The following is a 17,459-nucleotide window of genomic DNA, read 5'->3' as shown; positions in this document are numbered from 1 at the left end:
GCATATACATGCGCTAATCTGTTGTGAGTGAGCTGAGCATGTGAGGCAAACATAGCAGGCTTTACTGCTGTCTGGGGTTCATTCTGATGCAGGTGCTGCCGGACGACTGTTGGACTTTGGCGCCTTTGGTAGCACGTTATAATAGGTGATACCCTTTTGAAGGGTTTATAAATAGTTTACTAGTCACACTTAGTGGCTGTTTAATGATTAATCAACTGCTGTGAACGACTTAGGGCATATGAACAATCGGCTCGCTGTTCAGCGGGCGTTCGGCGCTGCCAATGCATCGTAGCCATGCATCTATTGTAATGCATCTATAATCCGGCTGTCACCATGAGCTTCGACCGTTTATAACTAACAAAGGGGCCGAAGCGGTGCAGCTAAATGTGGACTCACTATTTGGCAAGATGGAGGTCACTCTTGCCGATCTTATCTAATGACGTCTAGCACTTTATCAAGCCTTAGCAACGGGTCATTTAATTAATAACCCAAGTATGAACGATTTGAAAACTTCTGGATGCATGCCTGTTTTGTAAATAGGTACCATTATTTTTATTGAGGAGCTGATTGCGGACAGAGTTGATAATCAATGAATTGATTGGCTTTTTTATGGGCCCGTTTACACGAGATCATTCTGGTTGTTTGTTGACATGAAAACAGCATTGTGGAAAATTGTGCCTCAAAAGCGGACGTTTTAGACGTACCGTCATTGTTTCCGTCCAAACCGTGAGTAGCGGGGGGCGCCGACGGCCCGTGGGCCAAATTTCAGCCCGCCCAGTGCTCATCATGAATAATAGTCATTTGTCCATCATTCCAAGATGTTTAAGAAAGAAAAATTGGATGGTCCTGCGAAGACTTTGGAAGAACTGCATTGGCCCTGCATACAAAAATGATTCCTTACAACTGGTTTCGACGTTGAAAACTGTAATATACAAAAAAAATTACAATTCAGATACATATCGGATACATACATCGAATATTTCCCATCACTAAACACATTAAAAAAAAAAAAAAAAACACCCACTGTAAAGCTAAGCATAAATCATTAAATAGGGTCTTAATGTGCTCATTAGAAGTGTGTCCATCATTTTCCCGTACAGAAAATGGATGGAAGTGACTCCGCATTGCGAAGTAACATTTCATGTTTGTATTATTTATGTACTATGGTGTACTTCCATTTTGCCACTGCCCAATATTGACGCTTGTGGAGATGCCGAATTTATGTGCAATTTCCGCACGCGAGTTTATTGTGTTCCGAGAACCTAAACACAGGATTATTGCGTATTTGACATTTTAAATGTCCATGGAAATAGACAGCCCCTAAAAATCTCGCAGTGATTGAATCCATTTCCAATCCAAAATTGGTACTTAAACCTGCAGTGTCAATCCGGCCATCGGCAACGAGTAGCGAGCGTGGCCATATTGTAGTGTTTGTCGTCATTTCTGCGCTTTCTTGTGAGCAGGGTCTTTTTGACAGTGTTGTCACGTTCGTGACACTTTTCAAAAAATTGTACTCAACCTTACCCTAAATGTGGTGCGTTTGTTGCTTTCATTGGACTGCAGACCATACAGTTTGCTGGTAATTAAGGTTTCTTTTTGTTGTCTCCCCCACCCCCTTAGCAAGCGATGATGTGATGTCGAGTGCGCTCGTTTTTCACGAGGTCGATTCGGTTCAGGTACAGGGAATGGCTTTGGCTCAGCTGAGTGATCTGCTTTCAAGAATGCAATTTTCGGAGCCTTCCCTCAGAACCTAATCCCTTCAGTCAGGGCTCCACTTCCCACCAAAGTTGCTGTGAATGTTGTATTTGCTGCCATCGCCCCCTTTTGTGTCCTCATTGCGAGACGTCCTTTCAGGCCTTTACAAAGGCATTGCTGAAAAAAATGTACCTGAGCCTTTCTTACCACACAAATACAGAGGTGATATGTTTGCTGGGGAGAGTTGAAAGAAGAAACGACCACGTGGCACGTTATAGACACATTGTACATGGCTACAGACATAATCTATAATCATTCCAGGGCTGTCATGTGACTTTATTCCGTTACTTTCAGCGAGAAACTTCAGGACTGTCGTAAAAGAGAGAGACATGTTTTTCACGGACCCACTTGTCTTCCAACAGCAACGCATAAATAATACAGGGCAGCAACTAGTATTTAATATGGCTTGCAGCTGTAGTAACATAGATTACTTTATCGATCTCGAGGGAAATTCTCGTGCTAAATACATTCGACCGACTCTCGTCAAGACACCATCCGGCATCATGAAATGCTTTCATACGGACTCTTTCAATTTCGGAGCGCTTGCAACCATTTTCAACAGGAATGTGGAATTTCCAACCAAATTCCCCTTTGTACGTCCAAATTTGAACTAGAGGGCTTCTCTAAGAAGTCAGAAATGAATCAATCATAGCACTCAACCACACGGATTTGTATTATTATTATTATTATCATTATTAGCGCTGATTCCTTTTTGCGGTCCTTGTTTTTTTTTTCCACATGCCCACTTGTTGCTAGGCTGAATTTGTAGGGAAGAAGTGTTTGCGCAAACACTTATATTGCTGTTTCTATGGTAACTTGTGTGTCGAGGAAGGACAAAAAGAGGTGCATGAACACAGTCAAACAATCATTTTAAAAAAAGACACGCAGTTTGGAAATGACTTGAAATTAAAACATTATGAAATACATTTTTGAGGACAAAAGTAAGATCCTCCTCGCCAGACTCTAACGAGGTCGAGTGCTATCGAAAACAGATGCATAAATCGTATGGCATTGCATGGGAGTATTTTTTTTTTTTACGCGATTGATTGCCGACCTGTCCGGGATGTATTCTGCCTCTCGTCCAAAGTCAGCTGGAATCGCCTCCGGCTCGCTCGCCCCGGCGAGGACGAGCGGAATAGCTGACGGACGGATAGATGATATTACGTATTATTCTCCCGTGTTGCTACTTTCCACTTTGCTGCTGTAAAAATGGGAACTGACCCCTTTGCGGGGACGAATCAAGTCTTTTTCTGAGTATTATTCTTGATATTCTATCTTTCTGCGACACGGCCCTTCGCATTCATGGTGGGTTGTGTTCATGTGGTGCAGCTGGCTCAGTCTGACGGCAGAGACGGCGATTGGCTACGAGACGGGTCCCCATTGCCCCGGTGATGTAAGTGGCCGTCTTTAGCACGGCTTCCTGGGGCGCCGGGCCAACGTGGCAGATATTGACTACAGCCGCCCCGCATTTGTTAACTGCGGGCTGGGAAAGTGCGCCACCGGCGACTGCCGGCCTGCACGTCCTTCTAAACCTGCTGCTCCATTGTGCGCTAATGTGGAATCTTTGCATCTTTTTCCAGGCCTCCATCCAATAAATCCATTGTGCTTTTTCTATGGTTTCTATGACATGCTTGTATGATGGTGCGTTTGTTCTGCATTTGTAACGTGCTTTTTATATCAAAAAGCGTCGTTACGTGTCGTTAGAAACGTGTATAATTTGACTGGGAGAGATGATTTAAAATACAGTAGATGCAGACCTGTTTGATAAGCCAAAGGTTGATTGTAGTCCAACACACACACGCACACGCACACGCACGCACACGCACGTGCTGATGTTGTGATGATTGTGTCTCTTTTAAAATATGATGAATGGATAAAATTACAAAACATTCCCATTGATGTTGCAAGCAAACGTATGCAATGAGACGATGACAATCACATAGAGATGCGCATCTGTAGTTTTTTTTGTTTTTTTTCTCTCTCTCTCTCTCTCTCTCTCTCTCTCTCTCGCTCACGACCGCAGCTCTCTGCTGACTGTTTGCCAACTGCCTAATTCCACCATGGAGTCATGGAGAAAAATACACCAGACTAGCGGACTCCCCGCCCAACGCTCTCCACCTGTTGCGCGCACACACAAACAGTTGCGCCACCGATGCATTGTCGCCGCAAGCCTCCGACGGGCCTGATCCGCCGTGACAGAGGGCGATGCCTCCTCCTCTTTGAATGGAATTCCTCTGCTCTCACATCAGACTCTCAGAGGACTTGTACGTGTCAGGTAGTCACAGTAGACTTAGTGGCCATGCATCTGTTGTGACCTTTGGTCGAACTGTGGCTTCTTGACGACTTCGTGTGTGGCGCGACAAAAGATGCAGACACAGCGGAAACTCGGGAGTTGAACACAATCCGTTCTGTGACACTGGAAGAATTCCAAGTTGTTCTGATTTCAATTAAGAAACTTTTTTTTCCATCGGAAATAATGTCAGTCGAATCAATTAGTTATTTGCAAATTGCACAAATTCGCCTAATCGCAGAGGTTTTTTTTCCGATAGGCTATTCGCTGCAAAACCCACCTATTAGCTAGTTTTGTGCCGAAGCCAAAAGCAACGGGTTTGGCGCCATCCGGTGGCATCTTAGTGCCAAGGATTGGTTGAAGTGAGTTGAGGAGCTTTATTTTGACAAAAGTATCCCTCTGTGGCCATCTTGTGGCTTTTTTTTTAACCTGTCCTGTCCCATCTTATGGCATCTATCGACAATTCCAGTACAGTGGAAACCTTTTGAATGACTCGCAGATTTCGCTATTCGCGGCAGGGCTCGATCTCTATCCCCCACGAATAATGGGGCTTCATTTTGCAGGTGTTTTTTTTTTTTTTTTTTTTTCCCCCCGCAACTGCCATGGAAAGTGTAAAAAATAAATTGGATAATCGAACTAAAATAATGAAAAAGTCATGGGAACAAGGAATTGTAATCTCGGGACATTTTAGCGGTACTGCTGGAATGTAGTCCTTGGCGAGTTCTGTATTTGCGCACTTTAAGGTGTCCAATTCCGATTGAAGGGCCATATCCTTATCCAAGCATCCAAATTGCACGGAAGTAACTCCACAAGCGTCAGCACCAGGCAGCGACAACACGGAAGTAAACGACAATCCATTTAGTGTCTTCGGTTAAGTTAACATGTGAGGAAGCACAGGAAGAGCATGCAAACTCCACACAGAAAAAGGCCAAAGGTGAGATTTGAACCCAGAACCTCAAAGCTGCGAGGCAGATGTACTAAAGACAATTTCATTATGCTGCCAGGTGACACAAATGACTGTAAATGTTTCCTCATGCTGGCATATTAGCATAGAAAAACACAATATAGGTGGACGAGCTTGTAGACAAAAACAACTTCCAAGTAGCTCCGCCCTCTCTACTTGCGAGTGATGCCAGCAGGCTTAATGCGCACGAGGCTGTGTCAAAACAGGTCAGGTGATGAGTTGTGACCTGCACGGTTGTTTGACGTGCACGTGCATCTCGGGTGCCTGACCTTTCGCCCCCATAAAAGCATCGCATATACAACGCGAGCAAAGCATCCAGACAACCTTTCACCTCTTGACATGTCGGGACAAAACAGGCCTCCAAGTCAACATTTTCTCTCGCTTGTCAGTGTAAATGCCTCTGACGAACATTAGTGCGCTGTCACAACATTTCCACAGCGGTTGCACCCGGAGATGCCAAGTGTATGTTTGCGCGCGAGCGCGTGTGTGTTTGTGTTATCATTTCTGCATAACCGAGCACCGACAGCTCACAGCCACTTTATGTGCTGCGATAAATCAGCACCCTGAGGTGTGAAGTACCGCGTGCCAGTTGCCTCCTGCCTTGCTTTCTGACCTCCAAATTAACACTTGACAACACTTTAACCGTCTGGAAAAGGGTTTGACACATTTACATGCTAAAATATTTTTGAGGGATATAAAAGGTCTGCCAGATACTGTCAATGTAGGACATCCCACGCAAAGCTTTCTGTCAGCTGTTAGTGTGAATCACATCAGCAATTTATCAAGAAGTGTTGAACATTATGTTCCATGAAATGACATCGGTGAATCTGATAGGATTCTTGCTTAGTGCAATAATCTTCCAAGATACCATAAATGTTATCATGATAGTTTTGTTACCTACGCCAAGCATGAAAGTGCCGGTTGTAAATTTCCATTCCGTTCAGTTTGGGTGAGAATCTGAGTGAAGTTGTGGATACTTTTTGGTTGTTGTTTTTTTGCCTTTCATTGTGACAGTCCACTTTCACGGAGGCCAAGTAGTGCAGGAACCACACAGATGTAGCACATCGCTGAAGCTCTACACATGCTGAGGATCGTTTGGCTTTGGAGAAGTTCTATTCGGGTTCTTAATGTTCTTTGTTCGCAAGGGGACTTTGGTGGCAAAGAGCAAATGTGTGACGATTAGCATAGAACACAGGCAAATAGATGGATGACAAATCGGGTACAGTCAACCCCGTTCGTCACGGGATACTTTCCAGAGCCGCCCACGACTGGTGAAAATCTCATTTCTAATTTTTATCATGTATTTATAGTTTTACCCCTACCACATGCTTCGAACCCATTTCAACAGATTAAAACATTGCAGACATATTTGAAGACACGCGACAAATCGCAAGCTTAAAATGACAGAAAATACTCGAGCTATTGTTATGTTTGTGTCAGATATGTTTGTGTCTTTAAGAGGCGGGGCCTGCTGAGGGGACGTGTGAGGGCCTGGGCGTGAGCTGTGGCCAACAGCAGCTCCTTTTGTCAGTGCGCTCATTGTGTTGTGTTTTCATTCAATAAATGGCTGAAAAGTCCGTCGGCGACTGTAGCTCTCCTTTCTCACGTGCGAGTGTAACAAAGCTGCGTGACCAACGCGCCCCGGCTTGAAAGGTTAGCGCACTGACCGCTGAGCCACCAACCCGGCGACCGGCCCCCTCTTTCGGTATCCCGAGGACTGAGGTTTGACTGACGGACCCTTGCCTCTGTTACACGAGGTCATTACAAGAAGTACTGTAAGTACAGTGTAAAACCCACGCGAAATGGTCTATAAAGTGCAGATTTTACGTGATAAAGCCGGGATAGCCGTGACAGACGAACAAACCGCCCGAACAAAAATCTACGAAATTGGGAGAGCACGAACGACGAACCACGATATACAATAGCTGGGGAACACTGTTTCGGCATTAATGAGTGAGAAATTAAGCATTTGGACCGGCAGTGCGAATCCATTGTAAGTTGACAGAGTAAAGCCTCTCGTCAGCCTCACTTGACCTCCTGCCACGCTGGGAGTGCCCTCCGAGCTAATCAGAGAAAACCTCCGCCCATGCGACAGGATGGGCAAACAGAGGAGCGCAGACAAACATTAGAGCTGAAAATAGAAACAAAGCTTTGAAGCGGAAAAGAGTGCCAGGAAGTTTAGCAGGCAGGCGAGGAGGGGGCGCGGGCCAGTCAGGGTGGTCAGAGACGCGGCGGCTGGCACGCGGCTCCATCTCAAATTCCGGACATTCCTAATGCCGCTGCGTTCAGGAACCTGTCGCGAGCCGTAACTCACGGTGGCGAAAATCGTCTCTGCCGCTTGATAGATACGCAACGGATTCAGACGTTAACTCCAGGTCCGGCTCCGGCGTCTCGACGGTGTCCTCTGATGAACACGGTTCTGTTTAGGTTGTGCTGCATTAGAGCACAGCGGAATTTACGCATCCAGCGTCACATAAAAACTCGGAAATAGGCTCAATGCGGCCGTGTTGTTGATGCGGCCCGTGACTTTGAGAGGAATCTTTCAGGATAAGAGCAACCCTGATGTGACATCGTCTGCTTTCATTTCGGTCCCTCCGACTCCGCTCGGCCAGTCTAAACACACATTTGAAACAAAGCCAGAGCCCACATATCTTTTGAAGTCGGTCTGATATGGACAAAAGTATGCAGACGTGCACCTTATCAATTAATGAATCCATCAATTAGGGTTGGGCGGGTTCCCCATGAATGTTTCCAAGACACTTTGGACAAATCTATGCTTCCAATTCCATAGGAACGCTTTCGGGGAGGTCCTCTCCTGCTGTTCATAAAATTATGCTCGGATGAGTTGGATGTCTAAGAACGCCATCAAACATCTTTGGGATGAAGGAAAACGCGTTGCGAGCCAGTTTCAACATTAGTCACCTCAGACCTCGCGCGTTCTTTTGAATGAATTGACAAAACTGTTCCGCAGGCACATTCCAGCAGCTTGTATAAAGAGGGAAAGCAGTAAGAAGGAAAGTCAAAGCTCCACCACAAGAACCCCCAAATGGTTATGGCAATGGCAGTAAGCAAGAGTTAACATCCGACAACTCCTTTTTTTGGCCACTGCTGTACTTATAACCACCCGCGTTTATGATTGACAGCAGGTGCGCTGCAGCAAGCTCCGCCCACCAGCGATCGCCAAGGAAACGGCGAGACAGAAAATGAACCGGAAAGGAAACCAGGAACATTTCAGAATATGACTTGCTCTCTTTATCATGAACCAAACAAAGAAAAGAAAAGTTTATTCCCCCCCGAAAACCGATGATTTTGGAGATGCGACGACAGTAAGCAGCGTATAAATGTATTTTATTTTATTTTATTTATCTATTTTTTATAAGCATTTTTAGGGTTGGTTCCTCCCCCCAAAAAGAAAAAAAGAAAAAAGAAAAATGTAATGAAAACATGGAAAAAAAGAAAAAAAAGTAAAAAAAAAAAGAAATAAAAAAAAAAACAATAGTTGAAAATGAAGTAATATTTAAAACAGGCAAATTTCAGATAGACAAGAAAAAGGGTGTGTGAAGTGTTCCTTAAATAATGTTTTTTTTTTTTTTTTAAAGAGAAACAAAAACCTGCCTGCTGGGTTTTCCCATCAAAGCACTGATGGATGCAAAGACGAGTGCGGGCCTGCCCTGGACGCATCAAGACAGATATTCGATACAAATGTCTCGAAATCAAGGGGCACACGATATTCCGGCTTCGCTTACAATAAATCCCCAAAAATTTGGAGAGCGCTGCCCCACGACAGACGTGCGAAATGTTGCCTGAGGATCGTTGAAAAGTGTCGACGTGAAAAAAAATCTTCTTCGATACTCCCGCCGGTGGCCAAGCGGCGGTGCGGCTCCGAGATGCGCACGCGGTCCGAGCCAGACCGGAACAAAGAGAGCCTTGACGAGCATCAATGACCCGTCCGTTGCGTCACCCTCGATCGGGCTGATGTCACCTGCTTGTTGGTGCCGCACTGCAGACAAAAATGGAAATCTGCGCTGTGCCAGAAACAATCGGAGACATAATGTCTTTGTATGCTTTTGATGAGCCGTCGCGATAAAGATCATGTGGGCTGGAATTGAGCTCGTCTTGTGAACCTGGTGCCTCGTCAAAGACACTTTTGACCGTTGTTTGTCCTCATGTCATAGACAACTTCCTTGTGTGTGCTTTTTGGACATACTTGGCAAATAAAGATGATTCTGATTCTGATTCTGATGTCGAAAATCTGGAATCTTACCAGTGTATCCTGAGTAAATGCCAATCTAAATAGTGTATGTTGGCACAGGTTGCGCCTTCATTTTCCCAATTTTTTTGTTTTTTGTTTCGTCTTAGCTCTTTCATGTTGCTTACGTCATCATAAAGTTTGCTAATTCCCCTCGACCCGACCTTTGGGTGCTGGAACGCTCCGCGGACAACGGGAGGACCTTCGTCCCCTGGCAGTATTTTGCACGTACGTTCTCACGTCACAAAATGTACCTGCCCGCTTGCAACCGCAATCATTCAAATTCATTGAAAAAAAAACGTAACATTGTTTGTCCGCACGAAGATTCAAAGCGTGAGTGCATCGAAAGGTTCGGAAAACATCCAAATGCTCGACTCGTCAACGACGACGATCAGCTCTGCACCACAGACTATTCTAGAATCGTCCCTCTGGAGAACGGGGAGGTGAAGTATCATCACCAAACAAAACCAAGCTATTTTTGTGTGTGTGTGTGTTTTTTTTTTAAAAATAATAATAAACATTGCGTGCCATCCAGATTGTGGTGTCGTTGATCAACGGTCGTCCAGGCGCCCGCGACTTCACCCGCTCGCCCGCGCTGCAGAACTTCACCAGGGCCACCGACGTGCGCCTGAGATTCCTGCGCACCAACACGCTGCTGGGTCACCTCATCTCCAAGGCCCAGAGGGACCCGACCGTCACGCGCAGGGTGAGTCTGCGACCGCACCGCCGGGAGCGTCTGGCGTGCCGGCGCAGCTTCATTTTCGCTGGCACACATTTATCATTCCGTCACGGTAGCCAGCACCGATTCGCTGAAGTCCATCAAGCCGCAGTTGCAGGATAGTCACATTTTTTATTCTTTTTTTTTTTTTTTTTGTACAGCAAACGATGCGTCAAATACTCGTCAAATATCATAAAATATATAGAGTGGGGACAGGGCCAGACCGCGAATAGCAAAAATCTGCAGATAATTGATGAAAAAAAATGTCAAAACATTTCAAGTAGTAGGTGATGTAAATGATGTACAATGTAATGAGGTATAAAAACAAAATATTCGACAGTATATCAGTCGCAGTACGTTGCAGTGCAGTCGTTTTATTTTGACTTGATTTTTGCTGCACCTAATATTGTGGCCGGTTTTCAAATACGACCTGTACTTATTGTTATCATATCATGAAAAGCAGCTTGCAACTTGAATTATACAAATGTATCTCATGGAATTAACTTGAGAACTTCTCCGGATTTTGCCACACACGGAGTTGAAATGAATATGAATATGTGTTTTATCACGTTTCACCGTGCAACGAGTCAGCCCGTAAAACTCTCCTCGACACTCGGCGTGTGATCACCTCCCGTTGCCTAGCAACCAAGCCAGATGCTTGAATTGTGCTATGTGTGTTCAGTACTACTACAGCATCAAAGACGTCAGCATCGGTGGGCGCTGCGTGTGTCACGGCCACGCTCGGGTGTGCGGTGCCGGTCGCGACCCCGAAAACCCAAACAAGTAAGTCATCCTTCTAAAAAGAAAAAACATTGTTCACCGCTCACTGCAGCTCTTCTGCTGAGCTCGTCACACATTAACTTCCTTCCAGCATCTACGTTTATTCATTAACAGACATTTTGTACAGTGAAGACATTCTTCCTGCCTGCTTGCCGAGGAGGTGCAATTAGCTCACGTGTTTGTTTACGGACATCACGGTGGCGAAAGACACGATTGTCAGCTGCCGCGATAACTGCGAATTGCAAACAAATGGGGCCACGTCAATGACGAAGCGATGGGCTTGGACGACGTCACACCCAATGGGATGAAAGTCGAGCGGTTGGCGTGCAATTCGTATAAAAGTGTCGCTGTGACAACGTGACGTCATGCAATTGAACTTGAAACGTGCCGATCGGCCTTGACGTGGCGCACGTTCTGTCGCCAGGCTGCGATGCGAGTGCCGACACAACACCTGCGGCGAGTCGTGTGAGCGCTGCTGTCCGGGCTTCAGCCAGGAGCGGTGGCGCGCCGCCACCGTCGACGCCCCCAACGAGTGTCAGCGTAAGTGTCCGCTCGCTGCCGGTGTCGATGCCCCGATACGGTATCGCTCAGCGCCTCGTCGGGAGAGGGGAGGACGCTCCTCGTGTGGCGTGCACGAGCAAGGGTTCGCATTATCGGGAAAGTGCGCCTACTGCTTTTAGAGTGTGTGCTGTACTCAAAAGGACCAACACAGCACACCACACACTTAATCATACTTCCACAATAAGCGTGAGCCTGCAGGATGTGATTGATTTCAAGTGTGTTGGATTGCGTGTGCGTGGGCTAAAAGTCTAATGCCGGAGGGGTAAAGATCCGAGAAGAGCTGATTTGCTCTGTATGCATAATCGTGAATGAAACAGGAAGAGGATATGCAGCTTTGTTTGGATTTCATTGTCTCTTATAATGCCCAACAACCAGTTGTGTGACTTCTTATGGAGTCCTTTGAGTTTTGCTGGGAGATATAGATTCATGACGGTATACGTGTGTGTGTGTGTGTGTGTGTGTGTGTGTGTGTGTGTCGGGGGGTTTCCTCCTCAGCCTGCCAGTGTTTCGCTCATGCGGACGACTGTTATTACGACCCCGAGGTGGAAGCCAGAGGAGCAAGTTTAAACATCTCCGGTGGCTACAGCGGAGGAGGCGTGTGCATCAAGTGCCAGGTATGAAGCGCTCGTCAAGTCTCAACCGATTCCTACGTGTGTGACCCCGTGTGTCGGGGAGGAAGCGTATCGACAGTCCGACCTCGACTGATCCCACTTCCGGCGCTCGGTGACAGAATTCCCCAATGGCTGCTACTGTATATTAAAAGAAATATTCCTTCACAATGATATCAAAACAGCAGCTAAGACAACAATGCTCCGTATGAGAATAGTAACGCATGCATTTCATAATTGTGAATCACTGTGTTCATTATTACTATTATTCCCTCCAATTAAAATCAGTTTATGGGGGGCCTCAACACACCTGAAAAACTTGAATAATCGATCTATGCCAGTGACATATAGTGACAGGCAGGCCAATTACGTGGGCAATCAACCTGTGCATTCACTTTTTGGTTTGGTGGCATGCGGTGAGATTTTTGTCGTATGTAAAATACAGGCCTTGGCTCAATAGCGGTTGGGAAAACCGGTATGCAGAGGAGGGCGCCGAAGTTTGATCCTTTCGAGGATTTGCCATGAAAAAGTAGCGCACCCGTTGATTGCCACTTTCAGTTTGAATTTGTTTCCCAAGTATGAAATTTATGATGCAGTGCAATTCTCCACCACTGCCAAATGCAATAATTAGCGCTAAACAACTTTGCATGTGTTCTGCTGAACTACCAAAAAGGTCTTTGTCTTTTTAGCACAACACTGTTGGAGTCAACTGTGAGCGATGCATGGAAGGCTTCTTCAGACCTTTTGGAGTGGGCCCCGAGTCTCCCAGCGGATGCATACGTGAGTCATGTTTTTTATGATGTCATACAGAGAGGAGCCAGCAACCTCAAGCTAAAATACATACATGTGATTTTGATGACGAGAAACTCAGTGCTGGGGCGGTTATAACTACGCAAGGCAGAAGGGCTTAATCACAGACATTTTCTGAAGTTGGCAGGTAACAAAAGATTGACTTGCTTATTTATTTTCACATTTCATGAGTGGGCATGCACTCCAGAGACCCCTAAATGTGTATAAAAAAAAGTCAATATTGCATATTTCCCCTTCTAGGTGCATGGTCCATATATATTTCTACAAGCATTATTTTTGGAACGGGCACTCAAACAAATGTAGTAGATTTAGTCAAAACGGCTTCTCAAGTTTTTTTTTTTTCTTTGTTTTTTTTTTGAGACTTTCCCAGTATTCCGTAATCCGCTGGTGTTCAGCGTATTCTCCCGCTGAACTGGAACTTTTATAGTCTTGCAATAGTCGTGTATAGCTGATTGGATAAAAGAACAATGGGAGCAGAGCTTTGCTGATGATACACAACAGCTGTGTGTATGCGTGCGTGTGCGTGTGTGTGTGTGTGTGTGTGTGGGGGGGGGGGGGGGTTAAAGCAAGACTATTAGCGGCGCTTCGCCTTGCTAGCTCGAGACTCATCCTCTTGCTTGCTCGATGCACGAAGCGCACACATCATGAAGTAGTGACATATACAGTAGAAAAGTACGTCATTGGTCAAGTGGGCCCTTCCGTCTCTTGTTTACATTCCTCTTAATGTTCATGTCTGTTCCTCCTCATCAGAATTGCCTCCACAAAGTGGAGGATTTAAGTCAGTGGTGGGAAATTACTGGCCCAGGGCTGTATATGGACAATAAGAAAAGAATATTAGCATTAGAATGCTTGGTTTTGTTTGACACTGATTACTTTCATTTGAAATTATTTAGGTAGGAGTTTGCATGTTCTGTGCCTGCGTGTGTTTTCTCCAGGTACTCCGGTTTCCTCCCACATCCCAGAAACATGCATGCGAGGTTAATTGAAGACCCTAAATTGCTTGTAGGTGTGAATGTGAGTGTGAGCGGTTGTTTGTTTCTATGTGGCCTGCGATTGGCTGGCGACCAGTTCAGGGTGTGTGTGTGTCCCGCCTCTCGCCCCGAGTCAGCTGGGATAGGCTCCAGTACGCCCGCGACCCACGTGAGCCTAAGCGGGACGGAAAATGGCTGGATTATTGTGTTATTGTTATTCTAATTGTTATTAGTATAATTACTATTGCTGCGGTAGTGTCTTTCCAAATTTGCTCCATGGTAACATTGAAGCAGTGCTTCTTAACCTTGCCAGAGGTACTAAACCCCACAAGGCTCGTACGCGCGTGCACCGAATCCTTTGTAATTTCTAAAATGAAATGATTTCCCCCCCCCCGCACTTCCAAACATAGGTATCATAGTATTACATCAGTGCACAAACCAACAAATCATGAATTTGACTCCAAAATCCAAAACGTAACGGTAACCCACTGGATGTTCGCTGCAAATCATTGCAACTTTTGCTGTTGCCATACACAGATAAGTTCAGCTTCACCTTTCCAAGTGCGAACGTCAGAACGTTTTTGCAACAAAATCTGTTCATTGTCTTCGTTTTTACGTCTACCGCCCTTGAAGGGGATTGCTGGCACAGATACGTTGTAACGAACACTGCGCGTATCACAAAAGTTTTCTTCGATTTGGCGAGAGCGTCGTTGCGAGCTATCACAAATCGTACGAGCGGCGGTGAACGCAACGGACACGCGCTTGTGTCTTGACCTCCGCCGAACCCCTGAGAGCGTCTCGCTGAACCCCTGCGGTTCGTCCGTACACATCTTAAGAAGCACTGCAGTCAAGGGGGAATATTTTATACACACTTTTCATTGACTCTTATTGGATTTTGCACTAATATTGAATTGTCTTTGGATGTGCGCGTGCGTGTCCGCAGCCTGCAGATGCGACGAGCGGACCGCGTCCGGTTGCGAAACGGGTTCCGGGAGGTGCGTCTGCAAAGCGCGGTTTGCGGGAGGAAACTGCGAGCGCTGTGCAGAGGGACGCTATTCCTACCCTCAGTGCATTCGTAAGTTCACTTCTGATATCAGTCCACGTTGGAAGCAAGTGAACAAACATACAGTATGTGCACTGCGTTTTGTGTCATGTGACCTGCGGTAGCGGATCGAGTGGCAACCTGAACCCACTCCTCTTTCATGTTAAGCCTTTTGTTTTCTCTCGGTCATTTTTTTTTTTTTTTTTTTTTTTTTTTTGCCTCAAGGTGACAAAGGCAAATGTTCCAGACAGGCATTAAGTATGCACGCGTCAAAGTTGAGTCCGTATGTCTCAAACTCTGCATGCCTGAACACCATTCCAACAGAAGAACCCACATTAGACACACAAGTAGCGTTTCCTCATCTTATCTCCTTCTTAAAGTCTGCCAGGGCGGAAAGATAAGCTCTGAGTATTTATTTCTATTTTTTATTTTCCTCCCGGGGTTGACTTGACTTTTGAGTGTTTTGCGTTCGTTATCATTTGAAAGCAATTTCCGTGCACTGGAAAGTGGAATGGAAACGGACGAGTCACATCGTACATTTGAAAGCAGTTTGCAGCTTTTACAAGGGAATTTTCTTGACACTATTGTTTCAGGTCTTTACTTATTTTACGTGTGTGTATTTTTGATTGCTTATTTTTTACACGTGCTAATTGTTTGCATGGCGAGCTTGAGAGCTTTGAAAGGGGCCTATATACAGTACACAGTACGTACTTTCTTCAAAAAAAAAACAAAACAATGTATCGATTGGTTTTCTTCTCTTGGTGTGCTTTGCATTTGCAACCAGGATATCCTGAGTACCAGACCACTAGCAAATCCCCTGCAGGACCTATTATAGGTAAGTGTAGGTGTTGTATGTTATTACTAATAATAACCATAATAGTAATAGTATTTTAATCGTATTGTATTTCTTCTCCAATGGTTAGTGCCTACTGGCTGCCCTGTGGGTTATTATGGCTCAATCAGTTGTCAGCGTGAGTATGACGAGACCTGATATCAGTATACATATATATTATTGTATTAAATATTATTGACATGTATATGATATTATCTGTGTGTATACTAATATAAACATTTATTTTTATATTTTAAAAACTGCAGGTGTTTAAACAGTTTACAAATATCCATCTGATCATAAATGCGGTATTTTTCCACCTGTGCACGATTCACGGAGAGCTAACCTTTCGTCTATCATTAGCCATCGAAATGTACTTTTGCCGTTTTTGGGTTCTCTGGACCTTGACTTCATCCTTGACTTTCACAAACACACGAAAGTATCACCAAATGAGCAAGGTGCACCTGCGGAAGCAGTTCAGGGTCAATTATCGCTCTTTCGTCACAGTATTTATTTTGCCCCGTGTGTGTGTGTGTGTGTGTGTGTGTGTGTGCGCGCGCGCACGCCCGCACATGCAGGGCGCACGTGGGACAGAGCGCGAAGTGTGCGACCCCTCGGGACGCTGCCTGTGTCGTCGCGCCGTGTCGGGCCAGCAGTGTGACCGTTGCGGCCCGGGCTACCGCTCCTTCCCCGACTGCCACGGTGTGACAAATACACACACGTAGACTGCGTGACCCTATCTTATCGGGCTTTGTGATAAAGAATTGATAGCTGCTTTAAAATGTGCGTCATGACCTTGGCATCGCCAGCCAAGAGAACTCCCATCATCATCTCAACACGATCAGGTCACTCTAAATGCGTTGAAAGGATCCAATGAGTAACAAGTCGGGTTTGGCCAATATGAACCAGTTGTATTGTTCATGGGTTGCCAGTGCTGAAACATTCGGATGTTTGTCATCTCCAGCGTGTCGTTGCGATGGAGCCGGTGCGCCTGAGAGCGTCTGCGGTGCGAGCGGTCAGTGTATTTGCCTGCCCAACTATGGCGGACAGAGCTGTGAGCAATGTGCACCAGGCTACTACGGGTACCCGCAATGCACCGGTGAGTCGTGGCAGAAACGAATGCATCATTTTAGTACAACATGTAATACAAGTTCACTTTTAGTAGCAAACTTGCAGCTGAGCATGAATGGAAGAAGATTATGCACTCGTGAATGGAACATTAGTGAGATAGGAATAAGTTAACCTGTGTGTGATGAATTACAACCATATCATGTTAAATGTTGCCATCACTTTTTAGGGAACTAAAAAGAAAACGTCTTGTTTGATGAGCCATTAACATTGCACCGACAAAGAGAGCAAGCCATTTTTAACACTTTCGTGGTCAAGAATTTGTATACAAAAATTACAGACCCATGTGGGCACTGACCAATGGAGAGCGATAGATTTGAAGAAAAAATGTGAAATTGACCAAATATGGACATAAGAGGTTTCCGCCCGACAGTGATGGTTTATTTAATATCGTCTATATAAAGTTGCGTGACTTGCGACCGTGCTGGTATACGCAGAGGTACCGCGTTATACCGTAAATGATGGAAAAGAGCCGATTTCCATAACAGTGGCATCGAAAATATTTGTCATCTCAAGCTGTTGACGGATGGCGATGCGCATCGATCTAACTCGCATCTTGTGGACCTCGCAATCTCTTCAGTTGACACGACAAAAGCAACTCAAGGCCTCTCAGGGCCCAAACAACGGCCGTGCTTGCGAACAAGACAACCTTGAGAAAATCTGCCATCGACTTTATCGTGAGCAGAAAGGGCAGGAAGCAAATTCAAGTTGAGAATAAGAATTATGCGCGTTTGGTATTGTATATACGGTA

At 45.5% G+C, this 17,459-nt stretch overlaps 1 protein-coding gene across 8 annotated transcripts in view; it reads left to right on the top strand.

The window, feature by feature from the left end:
- Positions 1-17,459, top strand: part of LOC133411140 (laminin subunit alpha-3-like) — a 64,902-nt gene that overhangs the window by 6,624 nt on the left and 40,819 nt on the right. For 4 of the 8 annotated variants that reach the window (XM_061693067.1, XM_061693071.1, XM_061693066.1 and 1 more), the window contains exons 3-13: positions 9,369-9,486; positions 9,583-9,701; positions 9,794-9,964; positions 10,659-10,759; positions 11,181-11,296; positions 11,813-11,931; positions 12,615-12,705; positions 14,650-14,781; positions 15,533-15,583; positions 15,672-15,719; positions 16,545-16,679. In XM_061693067.1, the coding sequence (XP_061549051.1) occupies positions 9,369-9,486; positions 9,583-9,701; positions 9,794-9,964; positions 10,659-10,759; positions 11,181-11,296; positions 11,813-11,931; positions 12,615-12,705; positions 14,650-14,781; positions 15,533-15,583; positions 15,672-15,719; positions 16,545-16,679 (1,201 nt within the window). Of the gene's footprint in view, positions 1-3,954; positions 4,020-9,368; positions 9,487-9,582; positions 9,702-9,793; positions 9,965-10,658; positions 10,760-11,180; positions 11,297-11,812; positions 11,932-12,614; positions 12,706-14,649; positions 14,782-15,532; positions 15,584-15,671; positions 15,720-16,544; positions 16,680-17,459 lie in introns of those variants that run through there. The other 4 variants (XM_061693073.1, XM_061693070.1, XM_061693068.1 and 1 more) reach the window with 4 other exon arrangements.

The sequence above is a fragment of the Phycodurus eques genome, chromosome 13, assembly GCF_024500275.1.
Source record: "Phycodurus eques isolate BA_2022a chromosome 13, UOR_Pequ_1.1, whole genome shotgun sequence".
In the NCBI taxonomy this organism is placed as follows: domain Eukaryota; kingdom Metazoa; phylum Chordata; class Actinopteri; order Syngnathiformes; family Syngnathidae; genus Phycodurus; species Phycodurus eques.
The sequence above is the reverse complement of the archived record's forward strand: the minus strand, read 5'-3'. Positions and strand labels throughout refer to the sequence as shown.